We start from the raw sequence: 23,925 nt of genomic DNA, 5'->3' as shown, positions 1-23,925 counted from the left end.
AGTTGCAGGAAGACAACACTGGAAGCTGTGGAGCATGAGAGCAGAAGGAGGATGCTAAGGATAGTACGCTAATGTTACCGTGAAGAGTTTGTTGCTTTAGGATACAGCCCGCTTAACGCCATCTAAAGCACTTTTCGGACATGCACTCGGGACAATGCGCTGAGGATCGGGTGTGGGCATTGCTTGGAGTTGCGTTTCCGACATGTAGCACGTGGCATGTGATTCTCTGTGTCTAGACATGCGTGTTCAGACATGAAAGCCTCGGTTTGTATTTGTGTATTTCAAAATTGTGCCAACAACATGTCGCCCACTTTCAGAGACTATTGGGTACGGAAGAAATATGCTGTTTCATGAGCGGAGAGACATGCTGCAGAGTAGAGATAATGTCATTATTACAAATGGTAACTGGTTTTGATTCATGATACACATTAAGCTTCGGGTATATTGCTGTGCATTGTTATTGCTGCTGCCATGCTCTAAAAATAGATTTCCCTAATTCAGAAAGTTGGCTCCTAATACATTTTTTACATAAATAAAAGAAATCGAGGAGTCCATAATAAAATACAGCTGGCTGTAATGTGGATGCCTTCTAGCCATTACCCCTCCTGCCTTTGTAATACTAACTATTGAGATGCTAGGGCATGACGTGTTACAGGAGGGCAATGGCTAGAAGGCATCCACATTACAGCCTGTGTTGCATTGTGGATTCCTCACATGACCCCCACAATGTCACGGCATCTTTATGAAACTCTGCTATTGAAACTCTTCAGGCATGTACACTGTAAGAAAACGGAAAAAGAAGGGGGGAAAAGATAATAAAAAAAAAAAAAAAAAAAGGAATGTATATGTGAATAATACACACCATACTTAGCCTATTATGGTCCAAAAAACATCTGGATTATTTTATTTTTTTACTCACAAGGCTTTGTGCTTTTCTTCAGCGAGGATCTGGTCATTTGGCTTCAGGCCATACCTTTGAGGAAATAAACATTCTTGGTGATGCAGCTGTATTTTTTGTTGATCAGAAATGAACACAGAAGAACACTGATTATTACGCTGGTGAGAAAGGACTGTGTTGTTGTTGGCCCGTTGTTTGGACTCACTTGTCGAGGAAGTCCTTGTCCACGACAGCAGAGATGTCGAGCAAGGGATTGCCCATCCCAAAGAGTGTGTTCTCACTGTGGACAGACACAAAGCATATTGTAGGATTAACCGTCTTCCGGTGGCCAAGACTCCCACTCGCCGATGTGACCGACTGTGGGAATAGGAGTGCCAGATAATGTATGTGTTGTTGGCTAATGAATGGAGCTTTTCATTAAAGATCCACAGAAACATTGAGGTGTGACGAGCCTGTGGGGGACAGCCTCACGTTTCTGGCGTCTCTGTTACCAGAGTTATTTGACTATGATCAATACGTATAACACACAACCACATCAGGAGAACAACTTTAGGTTTAGCCTGACAATTATGCATACAGAGTGTTGATTAGCCTAACGTAGGCTATATGACTCAGAGGCTAATAAGAAATCAATTTGAAAGAATTTGGAAGAGCTTAGGACAAGCAATTGGCTTTGTGTGGATTGTGCAGTGGAAATTGAAAGCCGAACAGCGTCTTTTCAGGACATTATTCATATGCTAAGCTAGCCTTTCAGAACACTAGGAAAACCTATTGGGTCCGTCCCAATTAACCAAGTAGCCAAACTCTAATAATTTGATTAGCGAAATAAATCCTCTATCACAATTTAGGTTACTGTCTCAACAAGGCTCGGCTAATAATTCCACTGATGGCGGCAGCAATCTGCTGGATATACAACAGAAGAAGAAGAAGAATTTAATTGAGAAGCAATATGACTGTTCAACAATGTTCTGGGGGGGGGGGGGGGGGGGGGGGGAGACAGTGCAAGCTTAACATCTATTTCAATGTGCAGGGCCAGGCATTAACCCTAAATATTGTTGCTGCTGGTTAATTAGCTTATTCTTTTTTCAGAACTGGCCATGTGTATGCCCATGTGGGGCCCATGTGTTACCCAACAGCTGTAGGCTACTTCATGGCTGATGTGTCGAGTGTCTTCCAAGGTTCACGTGTCAGTGTATTTAAGGTCGAAGACATCCACCCATGCACACGCAGGACTACCCTGAGGCAGGCCCATGGAAACTCTGTTCCATTTTAAATTCCCCTAACAGTGTGGAACACTGGCGGTCAAAGGCTCCTCTTGAGAAATGACTGAAATTGTCATTATCTACAGTATGACCTCACTTTTTAAATGGTGTGAAGTGGAGGCAGTTCAAGGGTGATTCTGTGCAGTCAACGACTTGAGTGATTTATGATATGATATAATACAACTACTACAACTACTACTACAACTAGTACTCATACTACTGCAACTACTGGCCTAATGCAAATGGTGGATGCACACAACATTATGAAAAACATTTGACTAAATAGCCAATCCCATACAAATTTAAGAAGATATTGAACAATGAAACAAATGAAGAAATGAAATTAAAATCTAGAAATTACAAATTAATGTTTGCAGTGTTTTAGATGGTGAAAACAAACTCAATAAAAGTATGTTTGTTCACTGAAATAAGTCAGGCTACGTGGCTCAACATTAAGGACATTGATTATTTTGATCTTACCTTGCAGTAGGCATACTGTTGAAATACCCAGCCTTACAATGTGCTGATAAATTGGTGAAGAGCTAAAGCTGTGTTTCTCAAGCAGCAGGCACAACGCTGAACCCTCAGTCATCACTTTAGTCAATCGCGATTGGTCCGTACAGGCAAATGGGCGGTGCACGACATTTTCGTCCCATGCGATTGGCTACATACTATTTGGGGCTGTTTAAAGAGCACGTCCATTCAAAGTTATGCGAAATGATGTGCGAACATTTTATTGAAACAAATCGTTTTGTTACACGCGGCTCGACTAGACTAGAGAGACTAGTGTGCATAAGGTAATACTATTATCTATGTTTAGAATGCATGAATCATGGTCCCCGACCCCGTGTAAACAAACTAAACATTAACAGCAGCACAGCCATAAATATCACTGCTGAACTATAACTTTCTGGCTATCAAAGGGCATCAACAAATTTATTGATTTGCACGTAGACTTACGGACTTTCCATCGTTATCGATATATATCCATCCATGATCCACCATCTAATGTTAGCTGGCTAGCGTCGTTAAATGACAGCGGGGCGTTTGCTAGCGATTAACATGACAGGTTTTTACAGTTCGACTTGCCTAATAACAGACTGTCAAGCCAACTGCAAGTCGGTGTAAATCGCTAGCAGTTTAGATAATGCGCCTTTATTGTGAAACATCGAGCTAGATTTGCTGACAGTTGTCACAGTGGTTAGTAACAGTAAGTGCTAGATCACACGGGGTCATCGGCGTTTTGTTGTGGGTCGTTCAAAGCCGCAAGTGAGTCGTCATAGTTTTAACATTACAATAGTTTATAAACATATCGCAACACTAAAACATAAACTAAACCACTACTACTAACAAAAAAATTAAGAAAAATAAATGTAAACATTTTCTTCCGGGCCATGTGATCTAGCGTCAACCGTAGTTTTACAGCTAGCCACCTTAGCATGCGTAAGCTACATAGGCTAATTTGCTATGTAATAACGTTTACTGCATGTTAACGGTAGCTATATGCGTTTTATAATGCACAATGCTCCTTACCTTAGGGACAGGTCCCTGTGTTTTAACACGTTTGGATTCTCACTAGACATTGTTCGCAGCGAATTATCTGAGTGATGCTGATGCTGAAGCGGTGGCTGCCTGGATGAGGCAGTGGAGACTCCTGCCTGGTCTCTGGACAGACTGCAATAGTAGTGGATGGTTGAGGCAGTGGAGACTCCTGCCTGGTCTCTGGAGGACAGACTACTGCAATAGTAGTGGATGGTTGAGGCAGTGGAGACTCCTGCCTGGTCTCTGGAGGACAGACTACTGCAATAGTAGTGGATGGTTGAGGCAGTGGAGACTCCTGCCTGGTCTCTGGAGGACAGACTACTGCAATAGTAGTGGATGGTTGAGGCAGTGGAGACTCCTGCCTGGTCTCTGGACAGACTGCAATAGTAGTGCCTGGATGGCTTCCCTCCCTCCTGATGTTAACAAATTAACAACAGCATGGCTTCCACACAGAGCATAGAACTGGCTTGTTCAGTGACAATTATAGTCTGTGTATATCGTCAACTTCTTAAAATGCCTTGTCATATTTTCAAGTTGAGAAAAACGCAATTAACAGAACAAAATACAGAATATATATTTATTAATAATTTCACAACTGGGTAGGAATAGCGTGATTTTTCAATTAAGGATGTAGGCAATTTTACCAGAGGTGGCCAGCATCACGAAGAGATGGGCAAAAACATATTTTTCCTCAAAGTGCCATTATTATTATTATTATTAAGAAGGTGACTATATCAGATCTTATCAGGTTACTTTTCTTTGCCAATTTCACCAAAGGCAAACTTGAACCCATTATGCATACATAGACAAGGCTTAATAGAAAAAAATTAACATACTACTGTTAGTGTTATAAAATGCTTTATTACAAAATTGTGAACAATATGCCTAGAAGCAGGATTTGACTCTTCATAGAATGAAGTAGGTGTAACTTTGCATAAGAATCATATACAACAAAAGTGTTTTTTAACAAATAATGATGCCTTGTGCAGAGGATACAAAATATCTGTAAATGAAAAAAATATATATATTGCAATCAATTTCTCTTACAAGGCACATCAAGTGGGATTTAGATATTTAAAAATGACACATTCACACCACTGGTCTTGTTCCAGACGTGCTTCAAAACTTCCAACTGTGGCTTTAGTGTAACCACATGCCCTGCTGGGAGGCTGATGACAAACACAAGGATTTCAGGCCAGTCCCTTGACGACCTAAAAACTGTGTGCAATACATATTTCACAATGATTGTGCACGACAAGAGGGCCATTTACAGTTAATATAAATCCATCTCTCTAGACAGGCCCTTGTTCAAGGAGAGTAAAGAGGAGACTTGCTTGTTAGCTCGCTGGTTTTTAATTGAAAATCAGAGCACCGATCTAAGACGAGTGGGCCTTATATAGCTTAAGTCCTGTACTCTTGTATATCTCTACATGTGATCTCAATTCGACGTGTGAAACATCGAGCGTGTCCAGAACATACGACCTGTTGGAAGTTCACAGGTCATTTTCGTCTTCACCTCTTGCAAGTTATACCGTTTTCTTATTTTGTAATAATCTCATCTAATGAATTAGCCCTTTAACAGCTCCACCATGCAGGCCCGTTGCTGATACACTCAAAGAAAGACAATCATTTTAAAAAGAGAATAATGGCAGAAGGATGTCTTTGGCAGAACTCGATGATAATAGAAAAAAAAATGCTATAAGTGCATCATCACACCATCTAACATAAGGAACAAAGATCAGTGTTTCTGCTTTCTTTAACAGCATAGTGTAAACAGACATAATACCATTGAATAGGCTATATTTTTGCGTGAGCTGAGCATAGTTATATACTGTACTGTAATAACCCCTTCATGAGTGTGCTTGTCCTAGCAAAGGTGAATGATTGTGCAGGAAAAATAACTAGTACATAAGACATAGAAATGTCTTCAAGAAAATCGTAATATTCAATTTAACTTCCTTACCATGGGTCGTGTCTAAACGAGACACATAGCAACTTTACATGATATGAAAAGCCAACCTCTAATCAATATATATATTCCTGGGATTTGACAAAATAAGCTCTAAAAACACTTTTTTATTTTTTTTACACACAATAGAAAAAATAATTTCCCAGTAAGAGTCTAACCCATCATTTGCACGGCCAGTCCCATCTTTTACATTCTATCAAAAACAGCCACTGCTTACAGACAGGGTATGGGACTAGTTGATAAATACTATATAATCGCATGTTATCCACGTTAGGGTGAGGGGACGTTAGGGGTTGTTGACATCATAGATGGGAATAAGCATATAATTTGTCCATTCAATCTGTTGCTCAAGCATCACTTCTACTCCACGGCCAGTCGGACTGAATCCAGCATCAAGCTGGAGGAAACGGTGGCCTTCCTCTTTACTGGTACCAGGGCGTCTTCCTCACCCAGTGGAGGGTGAAACCTGCATCTGTCCGGATCTTAATGGAAGCTGCCTCGGCCTCCCGCACAGTCTCCTTCACAGACTGCATCAGGTTCTGAGCGTTGTGAACCAACATCTCTGTAGCCTGGAAAACAGAAGGAACGTGACAAAGAAAAACGTCAATGCAGGAACATGCTAAAGAAAATAGAAGTTCTCCGACTGTGATCAAGGGAACCTTTTATGGTGCAAATAAGAAACCTTTTGGGTGACATTTTGGCTCTATATGGCACCAAAAAACACCAAAGGATAACAAAAAAGTAGTTTTATTTTAACATAGACATAGCAATCAAAGATCCACCTAGTTGATGTTATTTTTTGGAAAGTATATAAAAAATAGTCCCATTTAAACGGTCCATGAAATGAAGAGAATCGTGTGATCTTAAGTGGGCTCACCTGTTCAGACTCCTCCTCACTGATGTTGGTGCGGCCCAACATGGTGGCTTTGACCGTGGACAGAATCTTGAGCTGTGTACTGATGGTGGGGATGCGCTCACACACCTAAATGAAAACGAGGTCAAACAGTAAGGTGAGATGGAGGAGCTCACAACTACATGTAGGCCCTTTTTCTTTAAATAAATTGCAGAATGTACCGTTGAAGATAAAGTGACTGACCTGCAGCAGATTGGTCCGGATGCGCTTGTCGGTGCACTGCTTGGCCACCTCCTTGGCCAGCCGCGTGACCTCATCAGAAGCCTTAGCAATGTCCTTGGCACACTGGATGAGGGCACGCTTGTTCCCACTGCCACCCCGCACCAAACGGGACATCTCGGCCATGAGCAAGGCCATTCTCTTGGCTGCACCAATAATGTCGTTACCCTATAAGGAGATAGTAAGAACAAAATCATTATTTCATCATTTACACAGCATAGGTTTCAGGTTACCTGGGTTCTATTCAATCCTATTATGTCATAGAGCAGTGGTTCTCAAACCTTTTCATGTCAAGGACCCCCAAATTGATATCTAATTGGCAAAGGACCTCATTTGATAAGATTATATCCCCCATCATCTGAGAAGATATTTGCTGTTACAAATGGTTTAACCCAGAATTCCACAACTGTCTATACTGTAGTGTAGGTGGATAAATACCAGAGGAATACAGAATAATCTCTCTTATGCACTCTCACTGTAATAACGTTAAGAGTGAAGAAAATATTAGTGCAATGAAACTATTCCCCATTTTTCAGGGGACCCCCTGGAACACCCTCAAGGACCCCTGGGGGGCCCGGCCCAGACCCCACGTTGAGAAGCACTGTCCTAGAATAGAATAGAATATTGTTCTTTTCTCACCTTGCTGGACCATTTGCGAGCCTCTTCGTGGAGCTGCCTGGCAGCCACCATCATGGGCTCGCTCACCACCTCGCCGGCCATCTGTTCGGGGAAGTCCTCGTCCTTCTCCTCTGGGGGTGGGGGCCTGGGAGGAGGGACCTCGCCCTCGGGAAGAGGTGGCTTGGGTGGGGCTGGTTCATCATTAAGCTGGGGGGGGGGGGGGGGCAAAGTAATTATTAAAGACGCACAAATTAAGCTTTCTGATGATTCACATGGAATAAGCACTTTAGTTCAGTGGTTGAGTCTACAAGGTCCACATGTCCAGATCATGTCCAATGAGGACCGTGTAGACTCAACCACAAAATTAAGTGCTTATGAAACCGGTGTCATTTGACATGCCCTGAGTGGGAGTCGAACCCCGGTCTCCCGCACGCACCGCGGGCGACATCGCAGACCACTATACCAAAAGGTGAATTCACTTCTAAGTAATGGGTCTGGATGCCTTTTAACACATTCCCTGCCACGCTTCTATCCATCAATGTATGATCACTGCCACCAGTCTAAGCCTATGGAGATGTTCACCTTCTTTGCAGGGCTATAACTTTTTAAATTGTATTGCTAAATTGACATTACTATGGCCCATTCAACATCGATTATCTATCGTTCAGGATGTAGGAACGTTATACTTTTTCATTCATACGAAAATACCGTCTAGAATATAAGTATGTTTTTATCGTTTTCTGCAGTAATTCCTAGAACGCTAGTTATAGGCCTAAACGCATAATATAGATTATCGATTGCAGTTTATTCACGATACACGCTATATTAAAAAATCCAACTGATTACGATCCTAAACGTTATGACTCATCATGCGCGGATGAAAGGGGGGGGGGGTCGTTTATAATTCCGTGATCGTCAGTAAATGCTTTATGTAGTATGGGTGATATATTGATCAGAGCGGTTTGCATTGAAAAGAATAAACAATCAAGCTGAAAGTAACGTTACTGTCCTCTTACCGTTCGCCGATGAGACTGGAGGAAAAAGATCCCACTTATTTGACGTCGATCGACTAGATCCATTTCCGGTTTGTATGGCGCAATAAACGCCCAAATCATATCGATTATTGAGTTATGGCAGCGATCCATATACACGGATGTGTGTCTAGAGTCGCGCAACAATATGTGACTGCCGGACGGATTTCCCAGATGCACCGAGATCACCAGAGATCCATTTCCGGTTGTAACTCGCCCGATCATCCACCAGGCGGCGGTATTGAAGCGTTGCACGGTTGTGCAGAGTCCCACTGTCTCAGCAGAGGCTGGGTGGCGGAATTATGAATACCATGGCGAAAAAATTAAATATGATCTCAATAACGTCGTACACCGTGGCTTGGCGGAATTCGCATGACCAGCAAACCCGTCGTACAACGTGATTGGCGGTCAATGTGTTAAGGGGAGTGAGTTTACTTGCAGTACCGCTACGTGCCACAGTCACTTCACAACACATGAAGTCCATCGTGACTGTGGATATACTCACGGACCTCCGTTACACTTATGCCATGTAGTCAACCTATCTCGAACCCGACACTCTTTTCTCGATCCACCAATCACAACCGTTGCTTCCGGAAGTGACTAGTTGTGATTAGCGGATTAAGAAAAGAGGGCAGGGTTTGTACTAAGACTATAAATACGTCTTTGTAGCGGACACTTTGGGCCAAATCTTTGACCAATTAAAACATTTTGTTTTACCGGGGGGATCTCGAGGACTTACGCTCAGCTGCTCCATCTCAGGAGGAGGTGGTGGGAAGTCTGGTTCCAGGGGCTGGAAGGCCTCCCTCACCTTGGCCACCGCACCCAGGATCCTAAAGCCTGAGTCCAGGAAGCCCTTCTGGAGATCTGTCCATCACAAAGAAAAGGCAGTAAGATGCCGTTAGCAACCATGAAGTTAGCCGTCTAATAACACCCAATCATTAATCCGTTAGCAACCATGAAGTTAGCCGTCTAATAACGCCCAATCAATAATCCGTTAGCATTGCAACCAAGAAGTTAGTCGTCTAATAACGCCCAATCAATAATCCGTTAGCAACCATGAAGTTAGCCGTCTAATATTATTCAAACCCAATCCTAAACGCCGAATGAATAATCCAAAAGGTAAACAAATCAGTAGCCCCACCACCAAAAGATTTATATATATATTAAACAAATAAATGTATCACTCTTCTTGATTGACTGAACCTTTGCTACATGGACTAACAATAGATGTAATATGAGCTTTTAAATTGTATTTGTTGTATTTTGTATCTAATGCTTGTAAACGCTGGGGTAAATATATTGATCTGCAATGGGTTCAATGAGTGATTAACGCATACATCTAATATTTCCATCTCCACAGGCAGATGTCCTAATGTTTGGAAAAGAACCCATGTGATTTCTTTATATGAAAGGACGTGATAGTGACTATTTAATTAATTACAGCACAATCTCCAAATGGCCCTGCTTAGCAAAAGTCCTGGGGCCCTCATTCATCAACGTGTCTTACGCACAGATATGTGCTTAACCTGTGCGTACGATCATTTCTAAGCAAAGAGTGGGATTCATCAATTTCAACTTGAACTTGACTTAGTGCTTATGTGTACGCACAGCTCGGGGCACACTTAGCTGACGCCCAGTGGTAGAATATATTATTACAACAAGGAAATGAGCTTCTGTGCATTAGTTTCAACACTGGCATGTTCTGTATGAACCGTAATTCATTATAGTTCATTGTAAAATAGCAACAGTAGTGTAATTATGGTCAAAACCCTATAAATAGCATTTGGAATAATAGATCTTTCTCTCAGAATGAATGCAGCATGGTTTATATAGCGTTATCGGAATATACGGGGTGTACTGACTGACTGCGCTCCGCGTAGCTCAACTCGTTATTATTTTGCGCACAGACCGCAGAAACACGGGAACGTTTTGATTATATTTAAAAGGCTTTACGTTAAACGAAACAAGTGGAATTTCGAAGCTGTAAGCAGAATACAAGTCATATAAACACCCACGATAGTGTTCTTCCCCCTTTTTACTGTATAAGAAAGAATAAAAAACGCATTGCAATGACACCAGATAGTGGACAGACTATGTATATGATGGGATTCAAGTTCGCGTTTTTGTTGATCATAGGCATGCTGTCAGAGTATGATATCTTGACAGATCATGTCATAATAGAACATAGGCTATGGCATGGTCCATCGTGATATTGTGTAGACTATTATTACTGTACCGGTACCACCCATTGTGACAACAGCCTTGTGAGTCCCGCACACAAACATGATGGAATTCAAGTTCATGTATTGAAAGGCAGGCTACATCATACATGCAGTGAGATTCATTGTTCTTGTATATGCTCTCGTATTATTGTTTATATAGGCTACCCAATACTGACATCAAAATAGATTGTAGTATGCCTCTAGAAATCATATGCAGCAGGTAGAAAATTGACGGAAAATCCATCGCGATTTGGAATAAAATTGAGGAGAACTTTAATCCCTGGGTATTAATCAAACAACACGGGAAAAGGCAGTCATATTCCAGCACGGTCTTTATTAGTGTTTGCGCTGCCCAGGCAGCAATGGTTAATAGATATCATATCCGACATCACCGTACGGATACACGTCTGTCAGCCTGTCTCATAACACGCTTCCCTCGGCTTAGTCCATTTTTCCACATTTCATGGGGGTATTCCATTACCGTATATGGTTAATCGGGGCGGTTCTGGTATGCAAATACTTAAAACAGTGCACGAGCTCAAACGTAGGATCAAAGTCATATTTATCAAGACAGGTGTGCGTAGAACCTGTGTACGCACGTGTGATGAATCCCGTTTGTTTTGTGCGTGCACTGATTCTAAATTCTGTGCTTACGTGTGGAAATAGAACATATTCTACGCCACGTTGATGAATGAGGGCCCTGGAATATTTGGTAAACCAATATAAATATTTTCTTTTAAGTCACTCTGTACTTAGTCAGCACCAATCTGGATGTAGAGCTAATCACAGCACCATTTCAGCTATTACATTAGTTGCAAATAGGGATGCCCCAATCACGTTTTTTGCCACCGATACCGATCACCGATGGTCTTGAGCCATATCGGCCGATACCGATATCGATCGTTTTTGGTTTTATAAAATATATATATTTTTTAATATACATTTTTTTTTATAAAATATATATATTATATAATCAAACTTGTAGTTGTATTATCTGCGAGACATCGCCACCACACAACAAGTCAAAATGCTCGCTATCTGCAAACAGCTCCACTGTCTGTGTGTATACTCGAGTAGCCTCCAGCTGGACCCTATACTCTGGTCAAATCATATTCAGCATGCCCTCATGCGATGGAAGCCAGGGGCTCGAATACGCATCGAATCAATGTTATAAGACATTGATATCAGGAGCTATCTGTAGCTACTGCTAGCCGGCTAGATAAAGTTAAGACAACGCCTCAGTGAACTATTTAGTTTACTGGGATATTTCGTAGTGAGCTAACATGAGCTAACGTGAGCTAACGGAGGTATCATACACTACTAGACTATTGCTGGAGCATTTGTTGATATCAGGAGCCATCAGTAGCTAGCCGGCTAGATAGCGTTTGACAATGCCTCATGTATTAAACTAAAAGTGAATAGTTGACTGGGTAATTTTGTAACGGTAGCTAACGTTAGCTCACGGAGGTCCCACTAGACTAGACTAGACCCGTGTTTACACGGGTGCGGGAGGGGCAGGAGGAGGAGGAGGCGGAGCAGTACGCTGCAGCTCTGTGCCTGAGAGAGTCAGCGAGTGAGATCTCCGCTAAGAATTGGATCATGTTTTTCGATCGGTTTTCACGATCGGCGAAAATAAAGCATTATCGGAATTCACTGATCTCATATTTATACTGAATATCGGCCGATACCGATCGCTGGCCGATCGATCGGGGCATCCCTAATTGCAAATGATATAATATCTGCATTAGACAAGAAGAAACACTGTGCTGTCCTTTTTATAGATCTGTCAAAAGTATTTGATACAGTTGATCATGAATGAAAAAGTTTTTTTTTGGACATGTTATTCTCCATATTTCTCCAAACAACTCACAATATCTTGTTCCGTCGAACCAAACAATCATAGCAACAAATTAAAAAAAAATTAAAAGAAAAAGAAAAACATAAAAATAAATAAGGAATTATAAACAAAAGGTCAAGAGCAATGTGTTTGGTTAGCAGACATGTCCAAAAAAGGAGTAGAAGGAAGCTAAGCTTATTGATCCCTACCCCCTTACATTTATATTTGTTCTTCCATTAATTTTACTAGATATAACATAATTTAGTGTATTACAATATAGAATATACTTTTACTTATATTAAAAGATTACAAGAAGAAAAAAAAACTTGATTCACTTGACAGCAGTGAATATAGTACAGCACTACATACACAATATAACATAACTTTGTTTATCCTCAATACTCATTTCTGTATTTTTCCAATGTGTATTTTTTTTTGCTGCTTTTTAAATTGTGCCACATGTTTACTCTGTTTGATGTATTCGGGTAAATTATTCCACAACTTCACTCCACACACCGATATGCACATGCTTTTCAGCGTGGTGTTTACCATTGGTTGTTTAAGATTCCCTCTCCCCTTAAGTTATATTCTCCTTCCCTGTCTCTGAACCATTTTTGAATGTTGCCTGTTGAATCATCCCTTGCTCTTACGAAGATGATCTAGTATTGGTTTGGATAGAAATGCATGTGATTGGATTTTGAAGCCCAGTCTGAATTTTTGTTAATAACAAAAGGTGTGTTACAAGGTACAATTATAAAAATGTTACCACTATTGTGTATTGTATTGCTTATTGTAGGCCATTGAGAACTTGCAATTTTCCTCTTCTTCAGGAAGAGCTTATTAATCTTAAATTGGTGCTTAATTCAAGTACAACAAGTTCATGCTGTTTATTAGAGCCAGAAATATTGAGTGGTTCTATCATTGAGTCACAGAGTATAAATATCTTGGCATTTGGCTCAATGAGAAATTTACTTTTAAATACCATGAATACAACCCTGGAAGCAAGCTGTGACAAGAAATTGGCTTCTTATACAGATACAGAACCAACTTTCTTTTGAGTAGTAGGGAAATTATTGTTGATCCCAGTTTTATTATCAGTTTTGGACTATGGTCCACTCTTGTCGGTCCATCACTCTGCCCTCAGATTCATCACTAGTGATAGCCATGATACTCATTGTCTCCTGTATGATACGGTTGGTTGGCCTTCTCTTGCACAGAGGTACAATAATCATTGGCATCTTCTTATCCCAATTCAATTCAATTTATTTAATGACCACCCAGCCAGGCTGGTGGAATTTAGTTTCAGTGCAGGTTTCATAGCAGTTCCAACATAAAAACATAAAAACATAGAACATATGACATCACTTACAGCGTACATAAAAGAAAACACAATTACATAGATACAGAGTGTCCATGTCCATGTCAGCAGAGGTAAGGGGGGTTGCGGGGGGTACTACAGGGGGGGGGGGGGTGCTACAGGGAGTTCAGTGTCCGTATGGCAGTGGGGAAGAAGCTGTTTTTGAACCGGGTTGTTTTGGTGGTCAGGGATCTGTAGCACCTCCCGGAGGGCAGCAGCTGGAAGATGTGGTGTGCTGGGTGAGTGGGGTCGGAGATGATTTTCCTGGCTCTCCTGATTGTGATTTGGCGGTGGAGTGATTCGAGGGAAGGGAGGGGGGTGCAGATTATTTTTGAGGATTTATTGATGATTCTTTGTAGTTTGTTTTTTGAGTGAGTGTCCAGATTGCTGTACCAAACAGTTATGGAGAAGGTGAGGATGCTTTGTATAATGGCCTAGTAGAAACGGAGCAAGAGATGTTTATTGACTCTGTATTTCTTAAGCTGGCGGAGAAAGAAGAGTCTTTGATTTGCTTTTTTGTGTATGTGGTCTGTGTTGGTTTTCCATTTGAGGTTATTGCTTATGTGAGTGCCGAGAAATTTTACAGGAGTCTATACAGTATACAAAGCCCTTATTGGTACGCTACAATACATCACAATGTTTCTGGATTACAGACTCATTACAGGCCCGATCGTCAATAGTTAAGATGAATGTTTTACCCAGAATTAACTTCTTCAGCTCAATGTTGCCGTTACACCCCCCCCCTGGCAAAAGTTACTGGTTACTGGCAAAAATTACACTCCGCTGCATATACATTTATTTGGAACAACAAACGTCCACGAATAAAAAGATCCACTGCACAGAGAAATAAAGCCGATGGGGGTTTAGCCTTTCCAGACTTCAACTATTACTTTAAAGCGTTCTCTTTAAGACCACTGATCACCTGGTTTGATTATCAAGCATCGGTATCCTGGAGACCATTAGAGGAGAACATAGTGGCACCACATAGACTGCAGGATATAGTGTACACCAACTTATCAATTAAGCAATGCAACTTGAGATTTGGCCCTCTTATTACACATGTGATCCGGATATGGCGTGACACACAGAAAAAGTGTACTAACCTCCATAAATGGCACAGGCATTCTCCCCTATTTAATAACAATTTACTCCTTATTGCACAACAACCTATCAGATTTCCTAGATGGGAAAAGAAAGGCATACACACATTGGGGGATATCTTCGATGACCATGGTTTCTGCAGTTATCAAGATATATTTAACAAATTTAACCTCACCAGTTCCACTTATTTTTTCTATCTACAAATAAGAGCAGCTTTGAGGGCTCATGGAGTCCCATTAAATATTCCACTTGAGCACCACAGATTTCACAAAAAACAAGGAGACATCGAGAGGCTTCGTCTCTGACTTTTATCGCCACTTACTTACGTCCTCATATGAGGTCCTTCCCCTAGACTCGGTTTGGAGGAAGGATATCCCAAACTTGGAAGTAGATTTTGATTGGGATGCAGTCTGGGCAAACGTTCGGCTATCATCACGCAACCCAGATCACCAACAGATTAATCTCAATTTTGTTCATAGGACTTACCTGACTCCTAAACGTTTGCACCTAATGGGTCTCAGACAAGACTCTCGATGCTCCTTGTGTTCAAACGGTGCTATTGGTACATATATGCATATGTATTGGGAATGCCCTCCTGTTAAGATTTTCTGGGAAAAAGTAACCACTCAATAAGTTTTTATCTCTGAGCATACCTACTGCCTTCTGTATTGTTGTTGAATGATGTTTCTCAGTTATCGACCTCTGTACATGTAAAGAGACTAATTTTGGCTGGTCTTACGGCTGCCAAAAAGTTGATAGCGTCACACTGGATTCAACCGGAAAAAATTTGCCGGAAGGTATGGGTTCTTACCTATCTCGATGTGATTTATCTAGAGATATCCACTGCACGAATTTTAGGTGTTAATGAAGCCAGCATAGCAGTCTGGGTAGCTGTGGTGGAGAAGATAAAGGGAAGCATATAAACTTGTAATTTTCTGATGTTAAATGAAATAGTGGATGTATAGTCCAAGTGGGGGTCCTGAGGGGGGGGTGGGTGGGAAGGGGAAGGAAAGAGCGAGGAAGAGCGAGCAAGAGCACATGTATTGTATTTATTATTTTTAATCTACATTCATTTTGACTTAATTACTGGACTGTCATTATTGTTATTATTATTTCTGTCATTGTCCTGTGATTTATCATTGATTATTACTGTTACTGTATTGTTTGTCTAGTTTCATGTTAAAAAAGGGAAAATAAAAAACATTTGTTAATTAACATTCCTGTTAATGCTCCCCGACTCATGGAACATCCTCCAACGTACTTTAAAGAGCAATACTCTTCCAACCTGTGCCCAGTTCAACCTGTGCCCAGTTCAACGCCATGATCACTAACCACCATGTGTCAGTCTGCAACTATTTTACCTATTTTCCTTCGTTTTTATCTTGTATTTGAGGCGATTTCCCCTGTTTTTATCTTGTGTTACTACTTTTAATTGCGTCTTATTTATCTGAAACAGTTTACTCGTCGTCATTTGAAATGAGGGGAAACCTCAATGACATATGACGAGTATCAAATAAAGCTATGATGATGATGATGATGGGTTAAGAAAGTACCCAAAAAAAGCTCATCATACAAAATCGAACTCTTCCAGAATATTTGAATAGGCCCCGTGTTTATATGGTCAAAAAGAAAAACCGGGACTTTAAAAACAAACAATGACATCAACATACTCGGGTCGTGGATGTTCCCGGCCACAGCCTTGGCGTCCATCACCATGGGGGAGATGGTCTGGCTCAGCTCGTCGGACGCAGCCTTCACGATCTCCCTGAACCTGGGGTCCTCAGAGTTCTCCACCTCTCGTTTGGCCACCAGCAGGATGCGGTTGGCTCTGCGCGCGATGCTGGTGGCGCCCGCGACCAGCATCTGGGGCTGGTGGTTCGCCATGGCCACGCGGCACTTCTCCAGGTCCTTCTTGATGGCCTCCTCCGAAGCGTCCAGCAGGGATTTGGTATCGATGGCCTCGTCCACCAGACCTAAAAAATACGAGACCGTGTTAATCGAAGGGAATTACGGCGGAAGGTCCAAAGTGAAGTTTGGTGTGCGTTCAGGTTGATGACCTACCCGTCATCTTCTCCACATTGTCGATCCACTGGTTCTTCATAGTCTCAAAGTGCTCATATGCAGCTTGGTTGCCGGGGTTTTTCAGCAGAATACGAGCAGCAGATACCACCTAAAGACACGTTCAACCCATTCATTAATAATAATAATAATAATAATCAATTATTTTATATAGCGCCTTGCATATGGTATCTCAAAGCACTTTACAAACATTGCATTACAGTACATGGACATACACAGTACATGGACAAACACAGTACATGGACATACACAGTACATGGACAAACACAGTACATGGACATACACAGTACATCAGGGGTGGCCAACCAGTCAGAGACTAAGAGCCACAAAAATGACGGTGGTACCACAAAGAGCCACACCATATATACCAGCGTTTCTCAACCTTTTTTTCAGTCACAGCAACCTTCATGTGTTTATAGGTCCCACCCTCTGGCCTCTGATGTTGCTAATGTCTTTTTTATTTGGGCCTCACAGGGTTAACCTCTTAAGCCTGAGCGGTCCGATACTGGACCGCAAATGACATAAGGCCAAAAATCCATCTCTACAGAATGTATGAATTAATGTTGCGTTTTCTTTTCAAATTTAGCCAAGAGTAAAGACGCTAACCCTGTCAATACAGCAGTCAACGTGTATATTTTCAGCATTACGTTTGTTTACCAATGATTGTAACTGTTATTAGTGAAATATATGATTATAGAAATCTCAGGGTATTGAGTCGGAAACCGGCGCATATTGACGGGAGGAAGTGGCACAGCCAAAAGTGAGTGTAGTCTTTTGAAGGAAGAGACCGGGCTTTTGATTTACTCAAGCCTAGTAACATACACAATTATTATTATAATAATTTTTTATCCACTTTTTCTCCCCATTTTAAATTTTTCTCCCATCTCAATTTCGTATTTCCAATTCTTCCCTCCCCCGTCTTGAACGTTGCTAGACTATGCCTCCCACTGGTCGGCTGTAGTGAGGATAGAAGCCTTGCATCACGTGTACACGAGGAGGCAGCCTGTCGCATCTTTTCACCGCAGCAGCTCGAACTCTCAGTGGCGAGGAGTAACGCGTGGGAGGCTCACGCTGCCCCCGCTACTTCCTGTTTCCGCCGCACCGGCGTCACCCAACCGACATGTAGGAGTCGCTGTCCACAACGTCCAATCCCCACCCACCGGCTTTCCCACCCTCTAACACTGCCAATTGTGTTAGTATGACGGCCGGCCAAGCCGGTAGCAACGCCGAGAGCTGGGCTCGATACCAGCATCTCCTGCGTTAGTGGCGAGCGCCTTGCCCACTGCGCCACTTACACAATATTTCTGACACTGGGAATACATTCCCTGAGATCCATAATGTCCCTAGAATCAGATACCAAGAACATGCAAATGAACCATTAAAAAAAAAAATCTGTACATGTTTATTCTACGTCTTATGGAATGAATGACAAAAAAATTATGGAGGGAGGAGCCACACATTGGCGGGCAAAGAGCCACATGTGGCTCGCGAGCCGCGGGTTGGCCACCCCTGCAGTACATGGACAAACATCAGTACATGGACTTTCACAATGACAACAAGGTGGGGATACTACAGAGAAAGGGAGACAGCTTAGAGACGAAATGGAGAGAAAATATAAATAAATAATAAATATAGGTGTGTACAGAATTCTCCATCTACAGCCGGGGAAACGGTCACCTAACTAGCAAACGAACACTCCTCCCTCTATGGATTAAGTACCGTAGATGTTGATACAACTGTGACATACTTGTGGTGTTAAGTCTCTCGTCGACTTGACAGCAGCCTGGATTCCCTCCACCGTGGTCTTGTTGGCCGTTCCTACGGCAGCGGCCTTCTCTGCCGTGGCGCCCAGTCTGTTGGCATGGTTCTGGAAGTTGCCAGCCCTCTCGTCAAATACCTGACAAGACATGGGATTTATATAGCACTTCTGTAGAACTCAGTCACTTTACAATAAAGGAGAGGGAAGGGGGCACTAGGATAGGGAATGATGAAGAGGTGGGTCTTGAGCCGGGATTGGAAAAAGGAGACAGACTTTGAGGTCATGTCCACACGTACACGGATATATATAAAAAAAGAATAAAAAAAAAAGCATTTTTCACCCCTACGTTTTCTAAATAATTCCTCTCCACACCAACGGTGTTTGAGAAAATCTCTCCGCCCCCAAAACAAAAGCATAAGGGACGGCTGGGTGGCGTGGTGGAGATTGCGCTCGTCACCAATGCAAGAGACTCCGGTCTCGACTCCCCGAGTCAGCATTGCCTGCGGCTTGGGCTAGTCGTCATACTATCTCAATTGGCAGAGGTAGCGGGTGGAAAGTCGATGGGTGGGGATTGAACGTTGTGGACAGCGACTCCTACAGGTCGGTTGGGTGACGCCTGTACGCGTCTACCTTAATGATAAGCAAGCAGTGCAAAAATGCGGAAGCATTCGTCACCGCACGCCACTACGGTAAAGCGCCTTTCTTTTCAGGCCCGCTTTGGGAGCTGTCGCGCGGAAATAGGCTGTCTATTGCCATTCTCTTTGACAAACTCTAACCTTAACCAGCTCCTTAACAGCGCCTAAACTTAACCGTTCTAACCTTAACCAACTCCGAAACAATGCCTAACCTTAACCTTAACCTTAACCATGCCTAACCTTAACCATAGAAAGAATATTGCCATTCTCTTTGACAAACTCTAACCTTAACCAGCTCCTTAACAGCGCCTAAACTTAACCGTTCTAACCTTAACCAACTCCGAAACAATGCCTAACCTTAACCTTAACCATGCCTAACCTTAACCGGCGAAAGAATACACGTTAAAAAAAAATCACGTTAAAAAAAATATATTTTATGGGATTCGAACTCGCCAGCAAACGAGCTGTAGGATCCACAGCCATGCAGTGTTGCCAATTGAGCTATTTCTCGATACTGAATAAGGGGCGGTGACTTATATATATTGAGCTCCGCTCGTGTCGAACCAAGGCGGGATCTCATGCGCATGCGCGGGCACCTCGCGCGAGCACGCCGGCGCACGCACGCACCTGAGCGAGCACGCCACCGCCGCCGGTGCACGCACCTGGGCGCTGGGCGGCGGAAAATGAAAGGCGCATTACCGCACGCCACTACGGTAGAATGCTTCCGCATTCTTGCACTGCTTGCTTATCATTAAGGAACAGGCCGCCTGCACAGCAGAGACAGGAAGTATCGGGGGCAGCGTGAGCCTCCCACCCGTTACTCCTCGCCACTGAGTCCTCGCTGTCTGATGAAAAGATGCGACAGGCTGCCTCCTCGTGTACCGGAGGGGACACGTGATGCAAGGCTTCCATCCTCACTACAGCCGTCCAGTGGGAGGCATAGTCTAGCAACGTTCAAGACAGGGGAGGGGAGAATTGAAGGGGAGAATTGGCGATACGAAATTGGGATGGGAGAAAAATAGAAAATAAGGAGAAAAAGTGGATAAAAAAAAATAAAAATAAAAGAAAGGCATAAAACGCTCAGGTCCCAATTGCTCCATGGTCCCAATTGCAGATAAAGTACTCTGCTTTCCCCAAGGGGATTAATAAAGTATCTATCTATCTTTCAAAAATGTCTGTAAACATCTGGACAGGGGGCATTGGTCATGATGTTAACGTTTTCCAAAAGCTCAGTTTCACCCGTCCACATATATACAGGCAATAAACATATACTGTTTTAAAAAAATACTCCACTGAAAGGTGTTTTCAAAAAGCTCTCTTTTCAGTTACCTAAAACTCGTCTTCATGTGGACGGGAGGCCAAAATGCAGAGAAAATACTATGTATTAGAAAATATCCGTATACGGTCTGAGGCCTTGGTATCTCCCAGCTCCAGAGCCTAGGGGCCGCCCTGACTCTTTGTTGGATTGCCAATGAATACGAAGCAGCTAAAAGAAACAGACTCCTTCTAATGATGTCATGGGGCAGACAGGAGTGGGGGAGCGGTGACATCACTGACCTCATCCCTGTTGGGGGCGTCGAAGGGCGCGGTCGCAGCCACTGCCAGTAACTTGATGGGGGTGGTGGTGTCGCTGAAGATGTCCGACACCTCCTGAGTCATCGCCTCCTGCATCTTTCCTTTCAAATCCTGGGGGAGGATACGGACATGTTAGAACCAGTCACACTCACACACATCTCATCTGGCTTCCAAATACGGGGTGTGCTACATTACGTTTACTTAATGACTTTCTGACTTCATTGAATTCCTAATGAACTGTAATACCATCTGATCCCTCGTGTTTCATGGTGGAAGTATGGTGGCTATATGGAGTGGGTCATCTGCCGCCAGCAGGGGGAGTGCTTGTTTGTGTCCCATCTGCAGACCTCGATGGATCATAATGCGTGGCGGCGCTGCTGCGGAAGTGGGTGAACGTGAGAGCCGTCTTACTTTCAGGGACTCCTGGAGCTGTCGAGCCACGGCACGCGCCTGCGGGGAGTCCCCCTCGCCCCGCGCGGCCAGGTCTGCCAGCTGGGCCATCAGCTGGTCCACCTGCTCACACTTGCCCAGCAGCTCCTGCCGGTACGGACCTTGCAAGGCGTTGGCCAGCCGGCGGCCCTCTGCCACCAGACCCCTGATGGCAGCCTGGCCTGGATACACGGGCAGACAAAGACAAATGATCACTGAACACGTAAACACACTTTCCTACCACGTGTGTGTGGGGGTCAAAGTCGGGCTAGTTACATTTACATTTAGTCATTTAGCTGACGCTTTTATCCAAAGCGACTTACACGTTTTGTACAACAAGACAGCAGGAAGGATACAACTCTATCAGCTGAGTAACAATGTTCATCAAAGTGTTGAGTGTTACAGTGTAGGTTAGTATATTAGGACAAGTGCATGACAGTAAGGTTAGTTAGGGTTAGAGTTAATTTCTTTTAACTAGTTGTGGTATAGTTCAAGGAATGAGTTCCAAGTGAGAGCAAAGCACATCCAAAAATCTCAGTTTCTATATTATATCATGTCATTTTTTAGCAATACAGTAAATGTTCCTCTCCTGTGCACACGTTGACGCATGGATTCTTTCGAAGAGCAAGTCTCCAGCTCCAGTTATAAACAATATGACATGTGTGAAGATGTCCAGGCCTCAGAGCAGACAAGCCAGGGAGAAAATTACGAGGTTGGGGTTGAGGGTTGTTGTGGTGTGTACAGTTAAGTACAACAGGAAAGTAAAGCAGACATGTACACAAAGTGTCTGGTCTGCACTGCCAAGGAAGGAGAGACATGGGAAGAAATGGAAATACGCCAAGTGTGTGTAAAAAGAAAAAAGGAGAGAGAGAGATAGAGAGAGAGACCATAAAAGTAGAGTAGAGGAACAGGAGCTAGACTAACCCACGCCGCTGTCATCCACATTGGGGTTGTCGATCCAGCGCTGGGCCTGTTCAATCTTTCCCTCCAGGTGGATGGCTGCCTTGGCGGGCCTGCTGTTGGCCACGGCCTTATTGGTCTTGGACTGCAGGTTCTGAAGGGATGTGGCAATCTGCTTAGCCAAGGCCCTGGCCTCTGGCGTGTCGCCTTTACCCCTGTTTAGAGTGAAGAATAACGGTGAAATGCCTGACAGTATAGTTCTAGAAGCGTAATTAAAGTTTACAGACAGCCCTCGACTTTGTGAGGTCGTCTCGTGAACTTATGAGTGAAATAAAAGTCTTTTGGTTCCCAGCGGGACAGTGAACGTAGCCGCAGTTTCCCGTAAGGTGACCACTTACTGTCTCCTGAGCTCAGACAGCTTGGCAGTGAGGGCGGCGATCTCTCCAATAGAGCGCAGGATGTCCTCTCTCTCTTTGGGGTCTTCACACATGTCTGCAATCTTTTTCGCCTCGACCAGGAGAGCCCTGATGTTCTCCTCCCCCTCTGGACCGCCGTTGGGGTCTGCCAGCCAGTTCTGCAGGGGACACGGAAACCAAAACGACGCTCAATGCCATTCGACAGAACTGACTTGGCCATACTGTTCAGCTAGTGAATGTGCATATAGAGCCCAAATCTCTTGAGTTCATGGGGTTATAAAGGGTTCACCTGTGCGCTGTCGATCCTCTTGGCGATAGCCTGCTTAGAGTTAGTCATGGCCTCCAGCTTGCGGGCGGCGTGCTCCACCTTGCCCATGAGCACGTCCAGCCCCTGGGACACCTGCTGGGCCTTCTGCATGGCAGCGGGGGCCACGCCCTGGCCTCTGAAATGAGACAAAGAGGACACAATTCATATCATGAAGCTCAATAACTCTGCCACGCCTGTAATGCCGGTGCATCTTAAAGACTGACCACCTCTTTAGTCAGCCAGTCTGGTCTTAGTCAACCGAGACGATGTCAGTTGAGTTTCTTTCCGTATTGAATGTCGAGTTATGAGTTATTTCCTGAAAACCTATAAGCACGTCTCTGGTAAGCACTTGATATTAAAAAAGGTCCAGGGCAACCGAGTGGCGACCCATGTAACGCGCTGCGTCGCGAAGCGGCCGACCCGGGTTCGATTCCCGGACCCGGCATCCTTTGCCGAATGACTTCCCCCCGCTCCGTCTCCCGTTCTCCCTCTCTCTCTCCCTCTACCGGACTGCCCGGTAGTACAAACAAATTTTAAATCTACCAAAAACATAATATTTATTTTTTTATAAAAAAGGTCCTTCTGCATTAGTACATGTGAACATTACAATGTCTTATGATTATTGGTAAACTAAGTCTTTAGTTTAGGTGTCTTTAGTCGAGGACAGTTTACCCAAGTTCTCAAACTTGGTCATGTCAGGGACCCCCGTTTGATTTGTCTCAGGGACCCCAATCTGAGAAGATCATTGTTTTTATCTGTGAATTAGTCCAGAATTCCATAGTCTATAATGTATGTAGGTGGGGGGGGGGGGGGGGGGTACCAGTGGAGAGAAAACTATGATCAGAACAGTCTGTAT

General features: G+C 43.4%; 2 protein-coding genes across 2 annotated transcripts in view; both read right to left on the bottom strand.

The window, feature by feature from the left end:
* Positions 1 to 3,935, bottom strand: part of LOC311235530 (adenosine kinase-like) — a 183,273-nt gene extending 179,338 nt beyond the window's left edge. Inside the window, exons 1-3 of the mRNA XM_084322998.1 lie at positions 3,694 to 3,935; positions 1,104 to 1,178; positions 920 to 973 (exon numbers count right to left, since the gene is read on the bottom strand). Coding sequence (XP_084179124.1) covers positions 920 to 973; positions 1,104 to 1,178; positions 3,694 to 3,743 — 179 coding nt within the window. The 5' untranslated portion in view covers positions 3,744 to 3,935. The remainder of the gene's footprint in view (positions 1 to 919; positions 974 to 1,103; positions 1,179 to 3,693) is intronic.
* Positions 3,936 to 4,543: 608 nt separating this feature from the next.
* vclb (vinculin b) overlaps positions 4,544 to 23,925 on the bottom strand; it is a 63,319-nt gene continuing 43,937 nt past the window's right edge. Inside the window, exons 9-21 of the mRNA XM_084322445.1 lie at positions 23,052 to 23,205; positions 22,745 to 22,920; positions 22,371 to 22,561; positions 21,429 to 21,628; positions 21,000 to 21,128; positions 18,796 to 18,945; positions 17,031 to 17,139; positions 16,640 to 16,942; positions 9,192 to 9,316; positions 7,443 to 7,628; positions 6,768 to 6,971; positions 6,549 to 6,653; positions 4,544 to 6,240 (exon numbers count right to left, since the gene is read on the bottom strand). Of these exons, the coding sequence (XP_084178571.1) occupies positions 6,094 to 6,240; positions 6,549 to 6,653; positions 6,768 to 6,971; positions 7,443 to 7,628; positions 9,192 to 9,316; positions 16,640 to 16,942; positions 17,031 to 17,139; positions 18,796 to 18,945; positions 21,000 to 21,128; positions 21,429 to 21,628; positions 22,371 to 22,561; positions 22,745 to 22,920; positions 23,052 to 23,205 (2,179 nt within the window). The 3' untranslated portion in view covers positions 4,544 to 6,093. The remainder of the gene's footprint in view (positions 6,241 to 6,548; positions 6,654 to 6,767; positions 6,972 to 7,442; positions 7,629 to 9,191; positions 9,317 to 16,639; positions 16,943 to 17,030; positions 17,140 to 18,795; positions 18,946 to 20,999; positions 21,129 to 21,428; positions 21,629 to 22,370; positions 22,562 to 22,744; positions 22,921 to 23,051; positions 23,206 to 23,925) is intronic.

This window comes from Notolepis coatsorum (assembly GCF_963971535.1).
Source record: "Notolepis coatsorum genome assembly, chromosome: 10".
Taxonomy (NCBI): Eukaryota; Metazoa; Chordata; class Actinopteri; order Aulopiformes; family Paralepididae; genus Notolepis; species Notolepis coatsorum.
The sequence above is the reverse complement of the archived record's forward strand: the minus strand, read 5'-3'. Positions and strand labels throughout refer to the sequence as shown.